Here is a 23,039-nt window from a genome sequence, read left to right on the forward strand (position 1 = left end):
TAGCCAAAGCAACTTACAATCATGCTTGCATACATTTTCGTATGAGCGGTTCCAGCGGGGAACAAACCCTCGATCCACCAACTGAGCCACAGAGGACCACCAGTAATCACGTCTGTGCACGTCATGATATACTGCCTTCATAACTGCATGGCCTGCCAGAATAATCAAAAGGTAGGTAATAAAGTATTAATACTCCACTTCCTGCTGTACAGATGTTGTTTAATGTTAACTTCAATAATGTTATGACAAAACAGTAACGGACTAAGTGATATTTACAGTATTGGATTAGTAGACCGGTAATAATATGGATGGAAACATAGGATGGCTGTATAAAAGGCTATAAAAGACAGGACCTGGAGGGGTTATGGGATATAAAGACAAGACCTGGAGGGTTTATGGGATATAAAGACAGGACCTCGAGGGGTTATGGGATATAAAGACAGGACCTGGAGGGTTTATGGGATATAAAGACAGGACCTCGAGGGGTTATGGGATATAAAGACAGGACCTGGAGGGGTTATGGGATATAAAGACAGGACCTGGAGGGTTTATGGGATATAAAGACAGGACCTGGAGGGTTTATGGGATATAAAGACAGGACCTGGAGGGTTTATGGGATATAAAGACAGGACCTGGAGGGTTTATGGGATATAAAGACAAGACCTGGAGGGGTTATGGGATATAAAGACAGGACCTGGAGGGGTTATGGGATATAAAGACAGGACCTGGAGGGTTTATGGGATATAAAGACAGGACCTGGAGGGGTTATGGGATATAAAGACAGGACCTGGAGGGTTTATGGGATATAAAGACAAGACCTGGAGGGGTTATGGGATATAAAGACAGGACCTGGAGGGGTTATGGGATATAAAGGCAGGACCTGGAAGGGTTATGGGATATAAAGACAGGACCTGGAGGGGTTATGGAATATAAACCAGTCTGATGGTTCTTTGAGCAGGTTTCAGGTTGGACTGGCTGGTTGTGGCTAGCTCCTCTTCATGGTCTGATCTCATTCATAACACATGCTCCCCGCAGAGCACACTAACGAGCTGAGAGAGAGAGAGAGAGAGAGAGAGAGAGAGAGAGAGAGAGAGAGAGAGAGAGACAGAGAGAGACAGAGAGACAGAGACAGAGACACAGAGAGAGAGAGAGAGAGAGAGAGAGAGAGAGAGAGAGAGAGAGAGAGAGAGAGAGAGAGAGAGAGAGAGAGAGAGAGAGAGAGAGAGAGAGAGAGAGAGAGGTGAGTGTACATCTGACCTGTACATTCGACCCACACGTTTGTGAGAGAAAAAAGGAAAAGAAGGAAAGGGAGACAGTGTGCATATTTGTGCACGTCTTCTGCACATATGAGCTACAGATACCAGTTCTATTGGCCAATGTCAGCTGTTATGACTAACATGTATATCACCCCACAGTCCTACACACACTACACAGTCTAACACTCCATTCCTAAGAGACACTTCAGACACGCAGACTCCAGCTGACCCTCGTCAGCCATCCGCTGGTTGTTGTTGCCATGGCGATTGTTACCTTCGCTGGGACCTCCGGGCAGAAGGATGGTTTGTGTTGCCGTGGCACTGCCATGGGGATTGCCCTTCTCCCCAATGTGTTCTGTTCTGCTGAAGGCTGGCATTTTGACGGGCATCTCTGAATCTCTGTCAGCTGAGTCAACACAGAGGGCATCTCTGACGCGCTCTCAAAAGGAAGCAATACGAGCTTCACAGAATGTAATGAGCAGAGATCATTTGAAGGTCACATTCTATGGTGTTCAGTCACTGCTCCCAAGTGGCGCAGAGGTCTAAGGCACTGCATCTCAATGCAAGAGGTGTCACTGCAGTACCTGGTTCAAATCCAGGCTGCATCACATCTGGCTGTAGTTGGGAGTCCCATAGGGTGGTGCAAAATTGGCCCCGTGTCGTACTGGTTTGGCTGGGTTATGCCGTCATTGTAAAGAATTTGTTCTTAACTGACTTACCTAGTTTAATAAAGGTTAAATAAAATGTTGGGTTGCTGTGCTAACAGGGTGATAGAAGGATGTGCAAAGCTCTGGCCACAGACTTTCAGTTAATGAACATGTCCTTCTCCTTTTCAACAACAATGTAGATCTGTGTGTCAGCCTTTCTCACTGTAGAGAGGATGGAGAGAAGAACCCTAGTGAGATTATCACTAAGGAACACTATCATCCTATCTCCACTGTCCCTACCCTGACATCATCACTAAGGGACACTATCATCCTATCTCCACTGTCCCTACCATCATCACTAAGGGACACTACCATCCTATCTCCACTGTTCCAACCCTAACATCATCACTAAGGGTACAATCCTATCTCCACTGTTCCAACCCTAACATCATCACTAAGGGTACAATCCTATCTCCACTGTTCACTAACTGTAATGTTGCCTCCAGCTGGAGCAGCCTACTACTTTTAATGATCTAATAAATTAAACTATACACTGTAACTAGGTTCCTATCTCCACTGTTCCAACCCTGACATCATCACTTAGGGACAATAAAGACCCTATGGATCCTATACCTGACCTGTTGCAACCCTAAGGTCATCTCTACTGTAACAACACTGACATCATCACTTAGGGACAATAAAGACCCTATGGATCCTATACCTGATCTGTTGCAACCCTAAGGTCATCTCTACTGTAACAACACTGACATCATCACTTAGGGACAATAAAGACCCTATGGATCCTATACCTGATCTGTTGCAATCCTAAGGTCATCTCTACTGTAACAACCCTGACATCATCACTTAGGGACAATAAAGACCCTATGGATCCTATACCTGATCTGTTGCAATCCTAAGGTCATCTCTACTGTAACAACCCTGACATCATCACTTAGGGTACAATCCTATCTCCACTGTTCCAACCCTGACATCATCACTAAGGGACACTACCGTCTTCTCTCCACTGTTCCTCAGTCAGCCCACTGATTTATAGCCTAATTACAGTAAACCTAAACCTCTCCCTCGTACCCACGACAACAGAGCACTGCATGGCTGCACTGCATTAGTGCCGCCCTCCAGTTGAATGTAAACCAATGGAGCAGATGAAACGTGTAGAGCCAGAGCTACATTACACCCCCATACTGCTCACTGCAGTACAGTAGAGTACAGTATGTCTTTGATATGTTGATCATAGACATTAGGTTGGTTTCCTGGACCCAGATTAGGCTTTTTAATCCTGGACTAAAAAGCAGCTCACTAAACACTCAATGGAGAATATTAATCAATGGAGGTTTTTAGAAACAGGCTTACTATGAGTCCAAAATCAGAAACCGGTCCATTAAGGTTAAGGGATACAACGTGTTTATATCCTGGTGAAAATCAGAAACTGCTCCATTATGGTTAAGGGATACAACACGTCTATATGCTGGTGAAAATCAGAAACTGCTCCATTATGGTTAAGGGATACAACATGTCTATATGCTGGTGAAAATCAGAAACTGCTCCATTATGGTTAAGGGGTACAACATGTCTATTTCCTGGTGAAAATCTGATTCAGCAGTCCCCACTGCTGATGGAGGACCAACAGAGCCTACAGGTTACTGATGGTAAGCAAACCAAGAGGATCCAATCCATGAAATAACAGAAAGGGAGGGATGAGAAATGCATTAAAGACACACAGCCACATTCTGGTGCCTACAGCATGTCCTCTACTAAATAATGACAACTTAAACAAGATCACATGAATAACATGATGGGGACACAAGGGAACACAGCAGGACTTTTCCAGTGATGGTGGACTTGCTGAAGAGAGGGGGCTGGGCTGGCAGTGTGATCTGTAAGCAGAAGCCAAAGCAGCAGAGCAGCTGGTACGGTGCCCGCTGATCCCAGGCTAGTGCCCGTCTACCCCCCTCTCCCCGCCTGTACCCTTCCCTCCCACTCCAACGCACATCGAGGACGCTTGACCACTGGCACTGACCTTGCTATTAACTGAGCAGGCAGACAGCCAGACAAGGTCAGAGACATCCATTAACACTCCACTAATTATCCAATAACACTAAATGGTCGGTTATCTCTCACTGACTGAACTGCAAAGAGCTGGCCTGGTTACACAGTAGCTGACGGAATCCATGCTGGAAAACAGAATGTGAAAAGCGGAGTTCCAGTGTTTAAACTCTAACCAAGGTTACTGACTAAAACCTAGTATTATTCAAAGTAGGTTATGAGGATTATTTGTCCACTTTATGCTCTTATACACAGCTTCGCCTTTGCAACTTACTATCATCAGGTGTACACATAGCCTTAATGTTGACGCCTTCTGACAAGAACAACAACAGGCTACATTGCCAATATAACTCTAAAGACAGCCATGTTTATTGCAGACATTACTGGTAAACAGTGGGTCCCTGGTTATGAAGTGTTTATGTTCCTTTAACAGACAGACAGCAGTGCTCTGATTCTCTCTCTCTCTCCTTGACCCTCCCTCAGGGCTCTCTCTGTGGAAGAGGATAGAGACCAGGCACTCCGCTGGAGAGACAGCTATCCTCTACTGTGGATCCAGTTAGGGATTTCTAACACACACACACACACACACACACACACACACACACACACACACACACACACACACACACACACACACACACACACACACACACACACACACACACACACACACACACACACACACACACACACACACACACACACGTGAACATATGCAACCACACAGCATGAAACGGGTAATAGGCCTGTTCTGATATTTCTGAGCAGTGACATTGTACTGTAGCCTATGACATAGCATAATTGATTGACTGGCACTATAAAACTCAAAGCTAATTACCATATCACAATTCTCCAATAACCTTGCTGTACGTATCGGTTGCCAAATTCACCCAGCATGACAGTACATTTTGCTGAGCACTGGGTCCTGTTCAGCAAGGAACTCTGTTGCAAAACCCTTTGCAGCAGAAAATAAATATCTGTGTTGTAAAATATATAAATAAATTTGATTTGAAATTTGATTTGATTTAAAGAGACAAGGTCAGGTAGAACCTTACCAGTTTCACTCGGGTTCAAAACGGCCAATGAACAGGGCCCAGCAGATTAAGCTAATGATGTCACAGGTGTCAGTCTACAGGGATGTGTGCTGTACTGCTGGGTGTCTGGCTAACTAGTTAGAAGCTACAATACAGCAGGGGCCTGTTAAATGGTGCCGGAGAAGAAGGCAGACGTTTTACATGTCCCCAACCGTTTGTGTTTTTTGTTTGTTTATTTGCAACTTTTTTTTAAACTTATTTTGTACATAATGTTGCCTCTACTGTCTCTTATGACCGAAAATAACTTCTGGACATCGGGACTGCGATTACTCACCACGGACTGGCAGAATCCTTTTTTTTCCTTTAACGAGTCTGATGAGCCCGACGTGAACAATATAATGCTAAGGAAGTCTCGAGCTATTGCTCGCCTGAGGTAGAGTATCTCATGATAAGCTGTAGACCACACTATCTACCTAGAGAGTTTTCATCTGTATTTTTCGTAGCTCTTTACATACCACCACAGTCAGAGGCTGGCACTAAGACAGCATTGAATGAGCTGTATTCCGCCATAAGCAAACAAGAAAACGCTCACCCAGAGGCGACGCTCCTAGTAGCCGGGGACTTTAATGCAGGGAAACTTAATCAGTTTCACCAAATTTCTATCAGCATGTTAAATGTGCAACCAGAGTAAAGAAAACTCTGGACCACCTTTACTCAACACATAGAGACGCATACAAAGCTCTCACTCGCCCTCCATTTGGCAAATCTGACCATAATTCTATCCTCCTGATTCCTGCTTACAAGCAAAAATTAAAGCAGGAAACACCAGTGACTAGATCAATAAAAAAAGTGGTCAAATGAAGCAGATGCTAAGCTACAGGACTGTTTTGCTAGCACAGACTGGAATATGCTCCGGGATTACTCTGATGGCATTGAGGAGTACACCACATCAGTCATTGGCTTCAACAATAAGTGCATCAAAGACGTCGTCCCCACAGTGACCGTACGTACATGCCCCAACCAGAAGCCATGGATTACAGACAACATCCGCACTGAGCTAAAGGCTAGAGCTGCCGCTTTCATGGAGCGGGACTCTAACCCAGAAGCTTATAAGAAATCCCGATATGCCCTTCGTCGAACCATCAAACAGGCAAAGAGTCAATACAGGCCTAAGATCGAATCATACTACACCGGCTCTGATGCCCGTCGGATGTGGCAGGGCTTGCAAACCATTACAGATCACAAAGGGAAGCACAGCCGAGAGCTGCCCAGTGACACAAGCCTACCAGACAAGCTAAACTACTTCTATGCTCGAGGCAAATAACACTGAAACATGCATGAGAGCACCAGCTGTTCTGGACGACTGTGATCACATTCGCCGATGTGAGTAAGACCTTTAAACAGGTCAACATTCACAAGGCCGCAGGGCCAGACGGATTACCAGGATATGTACTGCGAGCATGCACTGACCAACTGGTAAGTATCTTCACTGACATTTTCAACCTCTCCCTGTCCAAGTCTGTAATACCAACATGTTTTAAGCAGACCACCATAGTGCCTGTGCCCAAGAACACTAAGGTAACCTGCCTAAATGACTACCGACCCGTAGCTCTCACGTATGTAGCCATGAAGTACTTTGAAAGGCTGGCTCACATCAACACCATTATCCCAGAAACCCTAGACCCACTCCAATTTGCATACCACCCCAACAGATCCACAGATGATGCAATCTCTATTGCACTCCACACTGCCTTTTCCCACCTGGACAAAAGGAACACCTATGTGAGAATGCTATTCATTGACTACAGCTCAGTGTTCAACACCATAGTGCCCTCAAAGCTCATCAATAAGCTAAGGACCCTGGGACTAAACACCTCCCTCCGCAACTGAATCCTGGACTTCTTGACGAGCCGCCCCCAGGTGGTAAGGGTAGGTAACATCACATCCGCCATGCTGATCCTCAACTCGGGCCCCCTCAGGGGTGCGTGCTCAATCCCCTCCTGTACTCTCTGTCCACTCATGACTGCACGGCCAGGGACAACTCCAACATCATCATTAAGTTTGCCGATGACACCGACAACGACGAGACAGCCTATAGGGAGGAGGTCAGAGACCTGGCCCTGTGGTACCAGGACAACAACCTCTCCCTCAACGTGATCAAGACAAAGGAGATGATTGTGGACTACAGGAAAAAGAGGACCGAGCACGCCCCCATTCTCATCGACGGGGCTGCAGTGGAGCAGGTTGAGAGCGTCAAGTTCCTTGGTGTCCACATCACCAACAAACTAACATGGTACAAGCACACCAAGACAGTCGTGAAAAGATTTGGCATGGGTCCTCAGATACACAAAAGGTTCTACAGCTGCACCATCGAGAGCATCCTGACTGGTTGCATCACTGCCTGGTATGGCAACTGCTCGGCCTCCAAACGCAAGGCACTACAGAGGGTAGTGCGAACGGCCCAGTACATCACTGGGGCCAAACTTCCTGCCATCCAGGACCTCTATACCAGGCGGTGTCAGAGGAAGTCCCTAAAAATTGTCAAAGACTCCAGCCACCCTAGTCATAGACTGTTCTCTCTGCTACCGCACGGCAAGCGGCTTCTAAACAGCTCCTACCCCCAAGCCATAAGACTCCTGAACACCTAATCAAATGGCTACCCAAACTATTTGCATTGCCCCCCCCCTTTTACACCGCTGCTACCCTCTGTTGTTATCATCTATGCATAGTCACTTTAATAACTCCACCTACATGTACATATTACCTCAACTAACCGATGCCCCCGCACATTTCACTGTAAGGTCTACACCTGTTGTATTAAGTGCATGTGACTAATACAATTTGATTTGATCTGTTCAGGAGGAAGCAACGTTACACAACATTCAGATAGAAATGTAGGGTGTAGAACAGATGTTATTGTCTGTTATGTAGAATAGGGAATCGTGTCAGCTCTATTCATTCTATTTCTATCTGCAATGTACAGAATGTTTCACATCAATGAAATTGAGCATTTAGCTCTGGCCCGTGGATTCCTTTCCCCTGTCCTGACCCCTCCAGCCTGTCTGTCTTCACTCTACAGTCTCCTGTCCCCTCCAGCCTTGCAGCCTGTCTGTTTGTCTTCACTCTACAGTCTCCTGTGCCCTGTCCTGTCCCCTCCAGCCCTGCAGCCTGTCTGTGTCTTCACTCTACAGTCACGTTGTCCCCAGTCTCCCCAGGCCTTAGATGAAAGCACACCCTTCTCCCGCCGCCACTTGCAGTATGCAGCATAATGGTAATCCCCAGGATCTATTTACCCTTAGTCTTACAAACCATCCCTGCAGCTGCCTCCACAGCTTACCCACCCACTACTATGTAGTGATTTGAGCTCTGAGGCTTAACTAAAATGACTTCAGGACAGAAACGGTCCTGTTCAAGCTCTGAACGTGGTTGCAAAGAGGGCCAGTAAAGGCATGAGTATACATGTGCACACACACACACAAAGACACACACACACACACACACACACACAAAGACACACAATGACACACACAATCAACGCTCAAGTGTCTGTAACAGGGTTCCAGTTTAACTGGACCTTACCATGAAACCCTGTTAGAGTACCTCAGCCAGAGCATTGCTGTGGTTCTGCTATATTCTGCCAGGCGACCCAGAGGACTCGGCTGGGACAGCCTCATAGCAGCCTGCAGCAATACATTGCTAATAGCCGTGCTCCAATTCTCATTCCATCTATTTCTACCTCCCTCCCTCCCTCTTTTTCCTCCCTCGCTCCATTTCGCCCTCTGGGCTCTCTGAGAACAACCTCCGAGCTAGCGTCATTTCTCCTTGTCAATGTCACAGGTAGTTGCATTAGTAATCTTCACAGTGTACAGAGGATTGTTTGAATCACAAGCAGGCAGAGAACTCTGTAGTGTCGATCACTATAGACTACTGTAGCATTGTGTTTGGGCAGCGTGTGTGTGTGTGCGCGTGTGTGTGTGTCTACGTGTGTGTGGCTTCACCGATAACAGGTACCTGTTCTGGGGCTGAACTGAATAACAGCCCGTTTGGTGTGCAGGGATGCATGAACATTCATCATCTTGACTATTTGCAGTTACCAGGGTCCCACTCTTTCCAACCAAATACATTCCAATGGAGCTAATCAATTACCCAATCACGAAGCAGTGAACGGTGTGCGTGCCTGACCGTATAGAGAGAGAGAGATTAATAACACAGACAAGAATACAAATTGAGTGTCTTAAGCCTCCGTCTTCTAGTCAATTCTCTGTGATATCTAATCCCCAAAGCCCCTTTTCCTTCTCAGAACACATCAACACTTCATAAATTACACCAACAGGACAGCCCTATTATAGAGAATCAATAACATGTCTAATGATAAAAATGTATTGGCAAAGACCTGATGTGTTTTGGGTTATTAGTGAGAAATATGTGTTGAACGCCAGGCCTGCGTCCCAAATGGCACCGGATTCCTTATATAGTGCTCTAATTTTGACCAAACCCCTATGGGCCCTGGTCAAAAGCAGTGCACTATATAGGGAATAGAGTGGCAGACCCAACCCTGGCCTGTGTGGAAGATGTAACAAGTGAGCATTACTAGCATTAATCACTTTCGACTAGATAAGATGACCCAGTCCTGTTTAATTAAACATGTCCCTAGAGAGGAGGAGAGTGATGTGATCCAACGCTCCCCCAGCAGATCTATGTTCAAATACTATTTGAAATCATTTGTGCTGTGTTTGATTGAGCTTGCCTGGCAAAATGGAACCAATAGAATACGTCCAAAACTGCAAACTCCACCCATTTAACACTCCAGGCAGGCTAAAGCAAACACTCAAAGTATTTGAAAGATTTTGAATAGTATTTGAACCCAGGTCTACGCCCCAGCTCCCTAGCAGAAGCAGTACACCACTGAGCTCAGCGGTACAGTTGGAGAAGGTCAGGGTTCTACATTCAACAAGAATATGATATAATAATATGATCCATCCACTTCAAAGCAGCATAACCAGCTCTGGTCCGAGTGCTGGAATTCTGTCACCTGAATTCTGTCATCTAAAACAGACTAAAGAGAGCCATACAAACTGTAGAAATATAATTACTAGTCCACCCATCATGGTCTCATTGACTTGAAAGGGGATGCCCATTCTAGTAACTCTATTTCTACGATGCTGACATTTAGCTCCAACTATAGCGTGATGTTCTGCAGGTACCATCACTCCGAATTAGTCACCAAGACAGGATGGACACAGCCAGGTAATTTCCAGGGTGAGAGCCCAAAATAGCTCCCATTTCCACTGAGATAGGGACAACAGGGGGCCGGGCAAACATTGCAGACGGACAGGCGGGCGGATAGACAAGCGGGCAGACAGACAGACACTAGACAGATATACCGACCGTTGGGACCACACAGAGACAGGGGGAGAGAGGTACGCGGAGATCAAAAAGCCACTTCTGAAGAGGTGCTCACTGACTGCTCTTTGTCAGGGATAGAAGGGGAAAGGGGGATACCTAGTCAGTTGTACAACTGAATGCCTTCAACCGAAATGTATCTTCCGCATTTAACCCAACCCCTCTGAATCAGAGGTGCAGAAGGCTGCCTTAATCGAACATTCACGTCAATGGAATGTTGTCTTATCACCAAGCCATCGTAAATCGACTGTCAGCGTTAAATCTCAGAGGCTCCTCTCAGTTCACACAGACACGAAAGTTCTAAAACCCCTATTATGTTGCCTCAGAAAAACAGAGTGTGAATGTAGTAATATAGGAATACATTCTAATATAAAAGTAATGTGATTAACATAATGTTGTAATTCTACCACAGGCCCAACGCTCTTAGACTACCTGCCGCCCGTTTTAAATCTAATCACAGACGATACTGCGCTCCTTCAGAAGACTGCACTCCATTTCCCCAATGATTCAGAGTCAGACCTGTCAACTTCACTGTTTAAGCCTAGGCTTCCTCGGCTAAGACCGTATTCACATCTCAACTAACTCACAAGGCATTCTGCATACAGTCAGCAATTTTAGTGAAGCAAATGAAAGACTAAAAACAATGTCAAAATGACTTATTAGCGCCATGTAGACAGACACAAGCAGATCCAGAATGGCTATTATTAGAGCGTCACTTCGGGGCTGGCTAGCTCATCCTTAACAGGATGCACCTGTGATATTTAACTATTTGGAACTCAGCCAGAGGCTACAAACACAACAATAAATTGTAAACAGTTACAGTATCAGTCGAAAGTTTGGACACATCTACTCATTCAAGGGTTTTTATTTATTTTTACGATTTTCTACATTGTACAATAATAGTGAAGATATCAAAACTATGAAATAACACATATGGAATCATGTAGTAACCAAAAAAAGTGTATAGATTTTATATTTGTGATTCTTCAAAGTAGCCACCCTTTTGCCTTGATGACAGCTTTGCACACTCTTGGTATTCTCTCAACCAGCTTCATGAGGTAGTCACCTGGAATACATTTCAATTAACAGGTGTGACTTCTTTAAAGTTAATTTGTGGAATTTCTTTCCTTCTTAATGTGTTTGAGCCAATCAGTTGTGTTGTGACAAGGTAGGGGTGGTATACAGAAGATAGCCCTATTTGGTAAAAGACCAAGTCCATATTATGGCAAGAACAGCTAAAATAAGCAAAGAGAAATTACAGTCTATCATTACTTTCAGACCTGAAGGTCAGTCAATACAGAACATTTAAAAAAATGTGAAAGTTTCTTCAAGTGCAGTCACAAAAACCATCAAGCGCTATGATGAAACTGGCTCTCATGAGGACGGAAGACCCAAAGTTACCTCTGCTGCAGAGGATAAGTTCATTAGAGTTACCAGCATCAGAAATTGCAGCCTAAATAAATGCTTAACAGAGTTCAAGTAACAGACACATCTCAAAACCAACTGTTCAGAGGAGACTGCATGAATCAGGCCTTCATGGTCAAATTGCTGAAGAAAAAAAACACTACTAAAGGACACCAATAAGAAGAAGACTTGCTTGGGCCAAGAAACACGAGCAATGGACATTACACCGGTGTAAATCTGAGATTTTTGGTTTTAACCGCTTTGTCTTTATGAGACGCAGAGTAGGTGAACAGATGATCTCCGCATGTGTGGTTCCCACCGTGAAGCATGGAGGAGGAGTTGTGATGGTGCTTTGCTGGTGACACTGTCAGTGATTTATTTAGAATTCAAAAGCACACTTAACCAGCATGGTGACCACAGCATTATGCAGCGAGACGCCATCCCATCTGGTTTGTGCTTAGTGGGAATATTTCATTTGTTTTTCAACAGGACAATGACCCAACACACCTCCAGGCTGTGTAAGGACTATTTGACCAAGAAGGAGAGTGATGGAGTGCTGCATCAGATGACCTGGCCTCCACAATCACCCAACCTCAACTCAATTGAGATGATTTGGGATGAATTAGACCACAGAGTGAAGGAAAAGCAGCCAACAAGTGCTCAGCATATGTGGGAACTCCTTCAAGACTGTTGGAAAAGCATTCCAGGTGAAGCTGGCTGAAAAAATGCCAAGAGTGTGCAAAGCTGTCATCAAGGCAAAGGGTGGCTACTTTGAAGAAACTCAAATATATTTAGATTTGTTTAACACTTTTTTGGTTACTACATGATTCCATATGTGTTATTTCATAGTTTTGATATCTTCACTATAATTCTATAATGTAGAAAATAATAAAAAAGAAAGAAAAACCGTTGAATGAGTAGGTTTGTCCAAACTTTTGACTGGTACTGTAGGTCAGACATGAGTGTGTTTAAGCATGCGTGTAATGAAATGCCTGATTCACACTTTAGACTATAGAGCCGTCCTGAACTGGGTGGCTTGGATATTTTATTTTCATATTGTGCTTTCCAGCACAGTTCCAGCAACTATGATGGATGCATAACCAGTCCAGCCCAGTAGGCCTACAGCTCGACCTGGCTTAGCAGTGCCAAAGGGGAAAAAGACACAGTTATAGATTTAAAAAAGGCTTGAATATAATCTTGGCCTGTGAACGCGATGGAGCTTTAAAAAGGTGTTGAAGGCCCTGAACACTAAGAGTGAAACATTAACTAACTCAAAAGAACATCAAGACCACGGAGGGAGGGCAGTGGCACAACGATTAGTGTCTGGGTCAAAGCCATTTACTCCCACGGCTGGGCGAGCGAAGAGCTCCAACCCTGCCAGAATCCACACCCTCCCACCATGATTTATTCTAGCTTATGTACGCTAAGACAGTGGGGAAGATTTTTCACAGCGAATAAGCACAACTCTCTCCTCCTGACAGCTAGCTCTCTCAGCGGGCCCCCCAAAAAATCTACAAGGACAGGATACATCTTGGGAGTGAACTGAATACATCATGGAGGGAAGGGAGGAGAGGAGAGGGGGAGGAGGGGGAGAAGAGAAGAGGGGGAGCAGGTGGGAGTCAGAGGAGTGGGAACGGCACATTTAACCTGAGGCAGGAAAAAAGGGAGCGTGACGAGGGCAGGTGCATTCGCCCTCGTGAATCTAATTAACGAGCGAGAAATGTTGCGCTGCAAATCACTTCTTCCTCTGGCCGTTAAGTAAAGGGCACTTATGGTAGCCTATTGGTTAAGGGCGTAGGGCCAGTAACCGAAAGGTTGCTATGTAGAATCCACGAGCCGACTAGGTGACAAATCTGTCATTGTGCCCTTGAGCAAGGCACTTACCCCTAATTGTTCCTGTAAGTTACTCTGTATAGAAATGTCTGCTAAATGACTCAAATGTAAATACAGCCCCATTACTCACCTGGCAAGCTCATAACACGCTAACTCCTTGGCTGAAGACTGCTGCTAGAGTTGTGCAATGTATAGACAGAGACAGGCTACTTGGCACACTACATATGCTGACTAAAATACACAAATCTTGAAGGTTTGTTCTCACTACGCAATGTTACAATGACCTGACTGTAACCATGAGTCATGGTGTTGAGAAATGGAATGATGGTAAAGTCACAGAGAGAGCAACACGCCCACACATCAAAGATGCAGTGTGAAATGGCCCTAACAGACAGTATCGGTGAGAGGATGAGGAAGAAGGAGAGCGGGGGAGGAGAGAGAGGGGGGAGGAGAGAGTGAGAGAGGGGGGAGGGAGAGAGAAGCAGAGGCAGTGAGAAGGGAGAGGGACAGAGGGAGAGAAGAGAGAGAGATGGATAAGAGATAGATGAAGGGAGGGAGGGAGAGATTGGAGAAGGGAAACGAACACTACACAGACGGTCTAGGACAGGCGCCTGGGGACCCGTTAAAAGACACCATTTTCCCTCAGATGGAGAGAGCATAACAGGCTCGACCACTCCATAAAAAATTCAACCATCGTTGGGTTTCAGGGCTTTTTCACGCCTGCTGGTGTGTGTGTGGCCTACTAAAGACCCTCCAGGGGCTGCCTGACAAACAGGAGCGGTGGTGTCTCTGACAGAGAAGAATCTTCCTTCCCGCCATCATCCATCATCTCCAGCTGACCGGCTGCACCTGCTGAGGCGTCGGCCCCCGCCGCCACCCCCGCCGCCAGCCCGCCCGCCAGCCCGCCCGCCCGCCAGCCCGCCCGCCAGCTGCTGCCATGCTGTTATAATGCTATAACAATGCTCAGATTGACTTCATGCTCTGGAATCACACACAGGCATTTACCCTGGTTGGCACCACTGTGATCCAACACAGGCACAGAGACACAAAAAGGCATGCACGATATATAGTCCTTCCTTATACCGAAACGTTGTCACTATTAAAGTTGGAATAAGAATCTCAGTATTTCTTTCTGCAGTGTCTCAGCCAGAAGCTCAGAATCATGTGATGTACTGCATGACATTGTTCATTTCTTTCCCACACAGGTCAGCCAAACCAGCATCTACCTACTAGCTGGGAAAGGACTGTCCCCTACCTGTATATATGTGAAGGCCTCAATGTTTCTTTCTGCAGAGTTCCTCGCCCAGCGTCTAAAAATGATGAGATGTGACACACAGGTCAGCCAGCACAGCATCCACCTACTAGATGTGAAGGGGCCTTTCCCCTTGCATGTGGGACGCAGGGTCGTGGGAATGAGCGAGGTGACTCGTCATTTTGACCTGAAAACCCTGACTACACACTGCAGAGTATACTGGTAGAGTATACTGGTAGTGCCACATATTCATTAGATACATGACTCCACGACACACCAACAACAATCTCACTGAATCAAAACATGGTAGGTCTATCATTGCCCACAATGACAGTTGTGTAGCGTTAGCCTCTGATACTGCTAGGGCTGGAGAGAGAAACAGGTCCAGACCAGAATAAGTGATTTGCATTTCTGCGCATTATAGTGGCGGTTCAATCCCTCAGCCTTTCAAACACAGCTACGTTTGGCACCATAACTTCATTACTGCTAGGTGATAATGTACTGATTCTCCAGATGATGAAAAGGGCCATTAAGCCAGAGTTTTAGCTCCATCAGAGGTATTTGCATAAATGCATCAAATAAAACGGAATTACTGGTCTCTCTGGGGTTATGCGATTTAGCAGGGAGAAAGGGACAGTGTGAGGAATAGAGAGCGCGAAAAGGAGACGGAGGGAGAGAGAGAACGGAGACGAAGAGAGAGAGAGAAGAGTCAGGCTGAAACGAGGCGGAGCAGATGCACTGTAAATTGCTGACATCTCCATTTATAAAGAAAAGCCTTTGCATAAATAGTGGCACTTATTTTATTAATTAATTTATTTATTAATTAATTAAATAATGTATTTATTAACATGCCCTCCGATTTAACACACTGAACTCTATCTGAGAAGTAGTTGGTGAACCAGGCAAGGCAGTCATTTGAGAAACCAAGGCTGTTGAGTCTGCTGATAAGAATGCAGTGATTGACAGAGTCGAAAGCCTTGGCCAGGTCAATGAAGACGGCTGCACAGTCTTGTCTTTTATCGATGGTGGTTATGATGTCGTTTAGGACCTTGAGTGTGGCTGAGGTGCACCCATGACCCGCTCGGAAACCAGATTGCATAGCGGAGAAGGTACAGTGGGATTCGAAGACTTTAGAAAGGCAGGGTAGTATAGATATAGGTCTGTAACAGTTTGGGTCTATAGTGTCTCCCCTAAGGAAATTGTCTCACTAAGGTAAGACAATCCCTTGGAGGTTCAGAGCCAGGGTAAGAGAACAGGGTCACATTAAGGACGGCGTCTGGGTAGCAGGCAGGCAGGCAGGCAGGCAAGCAGTATAACTGAACAGGGAACAGAAATAAGTGGGAGGACGGGGGAGAGAGGGGTACAACCGTCTGTGGTTCAGTGTCACATACAACCAACACCCAGTCAGCCACAAAGGGCACCTCCCGACAGACTGAACCCCCCTGTTCCTGATGTCCCCAACGTATGACATACGACACTGTGAAGCAGGTGCTGACCTTGACCAGTGCCAGGCCCCACGTGTCTCGCTGTCACGGACAACAATGAGGGAACCACCAATCACCTTTGATGTAGTGTCCCTACTGGCCCTATATAAAGCTCTCATTCAGAAATGGGTGCACCGTACTGCAGCACATAAACAACGCAGCATAAAGGTGTCAGGGTTTTCATAAAAACCACATAGGTTTACTAAGTGAAAATGAACAGCCGTAACGTCCTTATTACTGCTGCCTGTGTTGCGAACTGACGTTAGGTGACCTTGCTGCATCAGTAGAGCACCGATAGATTACAATTAATCAAATGGCCACCCAGACTATTTACATTGACCCCCCACCTTTGTTTTACACTGCTGCTACTCGCTGTTTATTATCCATGCATAGTCACTTTACCCCTACCGTGGAATTACCTCAACTAACATGTACCCCCGCACATTGACTCGGTACCGATACCCCCTGTACATAGCCTCGTTGTTGTTATGTAATTTCCTTGTGTTACTTTTTTATTTAAAAAATGTACTTTAGTTTATTTAGTAAATATTTTGTTAACTCTATTTCTTAAACTGCATTGTTGGTTAAGGGCTTGTAAGTAAGCATTTCATGGTAAGGGCTACACCTGTTGTATTCGGCGCATGTGACAAATCAAATTTTATTTGCTAGAGAGAGGCCGTCAGTAAGGCAGAACAAGCAGAACAAGAAAAGTCCCAGCGTATGTTAAAATCTTCCACCGCATAGAGAGATCAATATCAATACTGCTTCTGACTCTCTCCATGCGATGCTAAAGCAAATACACAAGACTGGATATCATGTTACATTTAGCAATCACAAAAACATCTCAATCTGTGCCTAACTCCTGACAGCCAGGCAATACTGGAAAGCTTAAGAAAAAGTACTTTCAAGTACTACTTAAGTCATTTTTTGGGGGGGTATCTGTACTTTACGATTAAAATTTGACAACTTTTACTTCACTACATACATAAAAAAAATGATGTACTTTTTACTCTGTACATTTTCGTTGATAACCAAAAAGTACTTGTTACATTTTGAATGCTTAGCAGGACAGGGAAACTGTCCAATTCACTCAACTTACCAAGAGAAAATCCCTGGTCATTCCTACTGACTCTGATCTGGCGGATTCACCAAACACACATGCGTCATTTGTAAATGTCTGAGTGTTAGTGTTTTCCCCTGGCTAGCCGTAAATTAAAAAAATAAGAAAACAGTGCTGTCTGGTTTGCTTAATATAAAGAATGTGAAATGATTTATACTTTTACTTTTGATACTTAAGTATATTTTAGCAATTACACTTACTTTGATACTTAAGTATATTTAAAACCAAATACTTTTAGACTTTTACTCAAGTAGTATTTTACTTGGTGACTTTCACATCTACTTGAGTAATTTTCTATTAAGGTGTCTTTACTTTTACTCAAGTACTTTTTCCACGACTGAAAGCAATCACATAAATCACAACCCATTCCCACAGCCCCGCCTTGCAACCAGCTGGTCACGTACCTTTCAGCTGGTCCGCCACCACGCTCTGTCCAACCCTCTCAGTGACCCGTCCGTTCTCCCGCTGGTACCGGTCATCCAGGAAGTTGGCGGTGGTCTCTGATAGGTGCACCTTCCCGGCCACGCCCAGTTGCTCCATCAAATTGGCCAGGTTCACGTCGTTGGACCACACGTCGAACTTAAACCGCTTCATCCCTAGGATACCGCACAGGACAGTCCCCGTGTGGACGCCCACCCTCATGTTAACCATCTCGCTCTTCTCCTGGCAGAACTGTTCGATGGCTTGGATCATGCCCAGCCCCATCTCTACGCAGCAGTAGGCATGGTCGGCCCGAGGTTCAGGGCAGCCTGCCACGCAGTAGTAGCAGTCCCCGAGGGTGCTTATCTTCTCACAGCACGTCAGCTCGCACAGCCGGTCGAAACGTCCGAAGAGGTCATTGAGGAGCCCCACCAAAGCGTGGGCCGACTTGTTGGCAGACATCTTGGTGAAGCCTACGATATCCGCGAAGAGGATGCTGACGGGCTCCATGCGCTTCATGTTGAAGGGTCTGAAGATGATCTGGCCTCTCGGGATTGAGGTCTTATTCCTCTTGTTGTTCTTGGGACTGGAGATGACGGCCGCCGCGCCGCTGCTGGAGTAGCGCTTGGCCGAGCTCCCGCCCGCCAAGCCTTCCTCGTCGCCCTGCTTCATCAGGTCGTCAGCCACCCTCCGAGGCATCACAGAGTGGATCATGCGTTCCTTCAGCGCCTTCTCCACCTCCAGGTCCTTGCCGTGCATGATGGCCTGGCCCACCTTGAGGAAGGTGCTTCGCGATCGCACCTCAGACATGATGAAAAGGTGGATGCCGATGGCGTGGGCGCACAGGTGGAGCAAAGCTTTGGCTGGCCCCAGCCAGCGTAGAGTGTCCCAGTCAAAGTCTGACCCCTCCGAGGCCTGGCTCCAACCATCCCCAGCAGCCTGGGTGAGGTGAAGCCATCCCAGAGCCTCAAAGAGCACAGAGTAGAGAAGTCCCAGTAGCACTGAGGCATAGAGTCGGACATGGAGGACGCTGTAGAGTAGCAGCAGCACTTCCATGCCTAGGGAGAAGGTCCCTACTGGAGATAGGCAGGGGCTGCCCGTGGGTAAGTCCCGGTTGAAGGTCACATTCCAGGGCTCCATGCCACTGAAGTCCCCCACATCCTCCACCACATCCTCAGGAGGGAGGGTCTCCAGGTCCCTGAAGCCGGCTGTCTGGATCTGGGGTGCCAGGGTGAGGGCAAAGGTCACCACGATGAGCAGCAGTGACGCCTGGTTGTAGCAGCGGGTGTAGATCCTTGTGAACGTCAACAGGAAGAGGAGGAGGCAGAAGAGGAGGAAGCAGGCGGTGGGGACGAGGAAGGCAGTTCGGTCACACCGGTCGGGGTTGGCACTGAAGTACACCCCCCAGAGGAGGCTGGCGGCGAACAGGTAGAAGAGGACATAGCGGAACCTCCGCTGAGTCTGGGGAAAGCACCTCTCCCTGCATGCCTCCTCCAGGATGGGAGAGTCAAACTTTGGGTCCCAGAAGTGCCCAGCAGACCTCTCGAACAGCTGGGGCATCTTCCTCTGGGTTCGCAGCCCCTTAACTACGGGCCTGAGAACCCCGGACTCTCCTGAGCTGCAGCTAGAGGAGATGCTGTACTTGCAGTGTTTGGACCCGCCCCCCATGAAGCCTCCTCCCATGCCACCCAGCGCCCCGGCTCCTCCTCCGTGCTTGTGTTTGACACTACTGCTGATCCTCACGGAGACGCTGCCCTCGCCGCTTGAGTCACAGCTCACCTCTGTGTTGTGAGGCAGCAACTGCTGATGTTGAGGGGATGCCATGTTGCTTTTTAACCTAACAGAAATTAGACAACAATAGAGCTAATTGCTATTTGCAAGGCAATGTAGGCTATGAATGTATTGAGTGTGGTACCCTCTAGACTAGAACAAGTGTAAATTAAAAGCAAAAGTTGGGGGAAATAAATGATGCACTAACAGAAAACATCTCCAAAGAAAAAGTCTGACACGTTAGCCTGTACTGGATTTTGACCTGTTAATTATTGCCCCTAGTGACGTCAATAGTCGCATTCTTATACCTTCCCCTCTGTTTTGACGCACTTGTGTCTGTACAGTTCATTCTGTTTCTGTCCATGTACTGACAACTGTTTTTGACTCATTGAAAAAGATTTGGGGAGAAGTCAAAATCTTCCATAATATAATTATGTTGACTGTAGAAACTTAGTTGTGTAATACTACTTTAGTAGTATTCAGTAGCACTTCAGTAGCATTTCCAGGGCTCTCCCCTGACTAAATAGCCGACTGTAGACTACTGGTATATTGGTACAAATTCTTCAGATAATAACAACTGAAACCTGGATCAAATTCCTTCATGCTCTCACTACTTGGCTGCCTGCATAGCCATTCTTTATACATGCACTGTCAAAATAATCCTCTATTGATTTTAGATCCCGTCTGCATTTATATTCGTGTCTACAGCCTCCTGCCTGTCCTCTCTTATATGTTATATATTACATGTTAATGCTTTTAAGCAAGTAGACTATAATGCATTCAGAAATTGCTTCCAATTTACAGTGATCTATGAGAAAAATAATCATTTCAAACTTCACGCGTAAACACTTAACAGTGTGTGTAGAACTTGATCCTGTATTCCCAAAATAAACCCAAGCGCCGGCGTTGTAAAGGCATCGCACGAAAAGCCACAGTTACGGAACTATTGTTTGACATATGCCGGGTTATTTAAGGCGGAAATGTCAGCCCATAAACAAGAAAGAGAAAACAAACACTGACGTCTAATGCCCATTATCCTTCTATACCCACATGCTCTTGCTGTGATTGGGAAAAGGCCTATTCGTAAGTATTTCCATGGATGGAGCCCCGTCCTTTCCTGAGTTCCCTCTTCGGAATTTCCAAAGCTGCGCCTCCAATTCCCGGGGATCCACGCTGATAGAAATGGGCAATTTGAAGAGGACAAGGTGGCAGAATAGAGCAAAGAGCTGCAAAATGTAGTAGACCTACAATTGAATTGGAGATCAAGTGTAGGCCTACACGCGCAAATACCTACTTTATTGGATCCAGCCCATGCTCAGTCTGTGTTGAGTAAATATTGTTTTGATAATACAATCAAACAATAACAGTCAAGTCAACATAACATTTATTTTAATTTCCTGATAACTGGTTTCTCCCATAATTCCACGAGTGACCGGTAATTGAATTGTCAGTAAACTTCAGTCTGCCATCCATACAGGGCCACGGCTGAAGCCAGTCTTGGTTGTATGTAGCCCCTTTCCGTCCTCCTTTGCTCGTGTGATGGAAACTTTTCCCACGCCACTATTCTTCCCATTGAGTCGCAGACGAATAGCAAGTGGGGAATATGGGCTAATTACAAGCTTTCTCCCCTTCTCGTATCCCCCGGACACCGAGTCCTCCCTGAACAGACAAGCGGCTCCTTGATCCCCCACTTCAACTCAATTGCATGAAGAAGCAGGCGTCTTTTTCTGCTGTCCAAATACTTATATTTTATTCAAGGCAGATTTGCGGGTTTAGCTATTTAAACGCACTTCCCGTCCGATCCTCTCTATCCCTTTGAGATGTTCTTCTATTCCCCGTTGTCAGGCCATTCGCCGCTCTTTCTTTCCAGAAGAGGCACAATGGATACAGCGTTATGTGAGCTATCCAAGTACCGTTTTAAAAAACGGCCCCGGTACCACCATCTTCACGGAGATTTCAGAATCCGCCTTCCACCCGCATGTGTATAAATGTATTCGACTGACTGTGGGTCAGAGGGACGGGAGTAGTGACGGGGGGGCGGACGGGTTTAGGTGCGTGCACGCAAAAGCGAGAAAGGGAAAGACTGAAGGGTGGCGAGCACGTATTCAGGGGTAGGTGGGGTGTCCTTTTCTTTTTTACCCGCAGTGAGCGCATCGGTGCACGCCCTCACCTCGACAGCCAAATTCTCGAAGAGATGTGGGCTCCTCCCTCACTACCACCGATGTTACCGAGACCACCGGTGTTTTTATCCGTAGTGTGGGGGGTATTCGTGGACCCATGACAAAGTGAGTAGGGAGGCGTGCTAGGGCGGGGTGCAGCCTTGAACAAAGACAGCAGCAACCCCCAGAGAGAACAGCTCCCTTATGATATTATTAACGGTGCCATGTCCCCAGGCTTCAATATTGGGAACAAACTATTACAATCAAATGTCATGGGAAATGCTAGGCCATTAAATCTATTAATATCACCTGTCATTTCTATTGCTCTATTTATTCTCTATTTATTATGCACTCCTCTCCATGCATTCATTATAGACTTAGAAAATGACATTGGAAGGTTTTTATAGGTTACTGTATGTAGGCTTCAACTGTAGTCTAGGAGTGACCTTTACACTTGAATATTGCAGTGGTGTAAATTACTTAAGTAAAAGTACTTTAAAGAACTACTTAAGCCGTTTTTGAGGTTCAATTGATATTGTTTGACAACTTTACTACAATCCTGAACAAAATAATGTACTTTTTACATGTATAAGTGTTGGAGTATGCCCCTGGCTCAGTGGCGACCCGTCATTCAGGGCAGGTGGGGCAGAGACCCACCTGTTTTGAGCCCTGCCTGTTTTGCATGTTATTTTAGCATTACTGTGTGTCACATATCAGTTTGCAAACAATGTAAAAACACATTTGCAGGTGTTTCAGCCTGGCTCAATGCTTTTAGTGGTGGTGGGGCAGCCAGCGGAAAATACAGAGTGTAGGGGTTAGTAATCTTCTATAGTTGTACCATGATTGAGTCAGTGTTCTGTCACTCATGGGGACACTACGTCACTGCAAAATCTACAGGGAGAGCTAGGCAGTTCAAGCCCCCTTGGGTGCTGCCATAGATGTACATAGAAGTGCCCATCCAAGAAGGCTCAAGGTCATTGGCCACAGATAAAATGATGTCAAATCACATTATATCTACCGTAGCTTTGATTGTACATGTCAACATCATACTTTCAAAATCTCAGCTATCAAGCAAGACAAGTAGTCATCATCATGAATCACGTTGACACTGGCAAATCGTTTTCAATCCTTGTCATATGAAGAGAAATTCTAGATAAAACGTATCGGTGCTCATCGGCCATTGGACATAAACA

General features: G+C 46.0%; 1 protein-coding gene across 2 annotated transcripts in view; it reads right to left on the reverse strand.

Annotated features, from left to right (window-relative positions):
* Positions 1-21,734, reverse strand: part of LOC106601890 (adenylate cyclase type 9) — a 68,190-nt gene extending 46,456 nt beyond the window's left edge. The window contains exons 1-2 of one of the 2 annotated variants that reach the window (XM_045715638.2): positions 20,738-21,734; positions 17,902-19,754 (exon numbers count right to left, since the gene is read on the reverse strand). In XM_045715638.2, coding sequence (XP_045571594.2) covers positions 17,902-19,754; positions 20,738-20,784 — 1,900 coding nt within the window. In that variant the 5' untranslated portion in view covers positions 20,785-21,734. Of the gene's footprint in view, positions 1-17,901 lie in introns of both variants that reach the window. The other variant, XM_045715639.2, reaches the window with a different exon arrangement.
* Between the last annotated feature and the right edge of the window lie 1,305 nt (positions 21,735-23,039).

This window comes from Salmo salar, chromosome 03, assembly GCF_965601325.2.
Source record: "Salmo salar chromosome 03, fSalSal1, whole genome shotgun sequence".
NCBI classification, from domain to species: domain Eukaryota; kingdom Metazoa; phylum Chordata; class Actinopteri; order Salmoniformes; family Salmonidae; genus Salmo; species Salmo salar.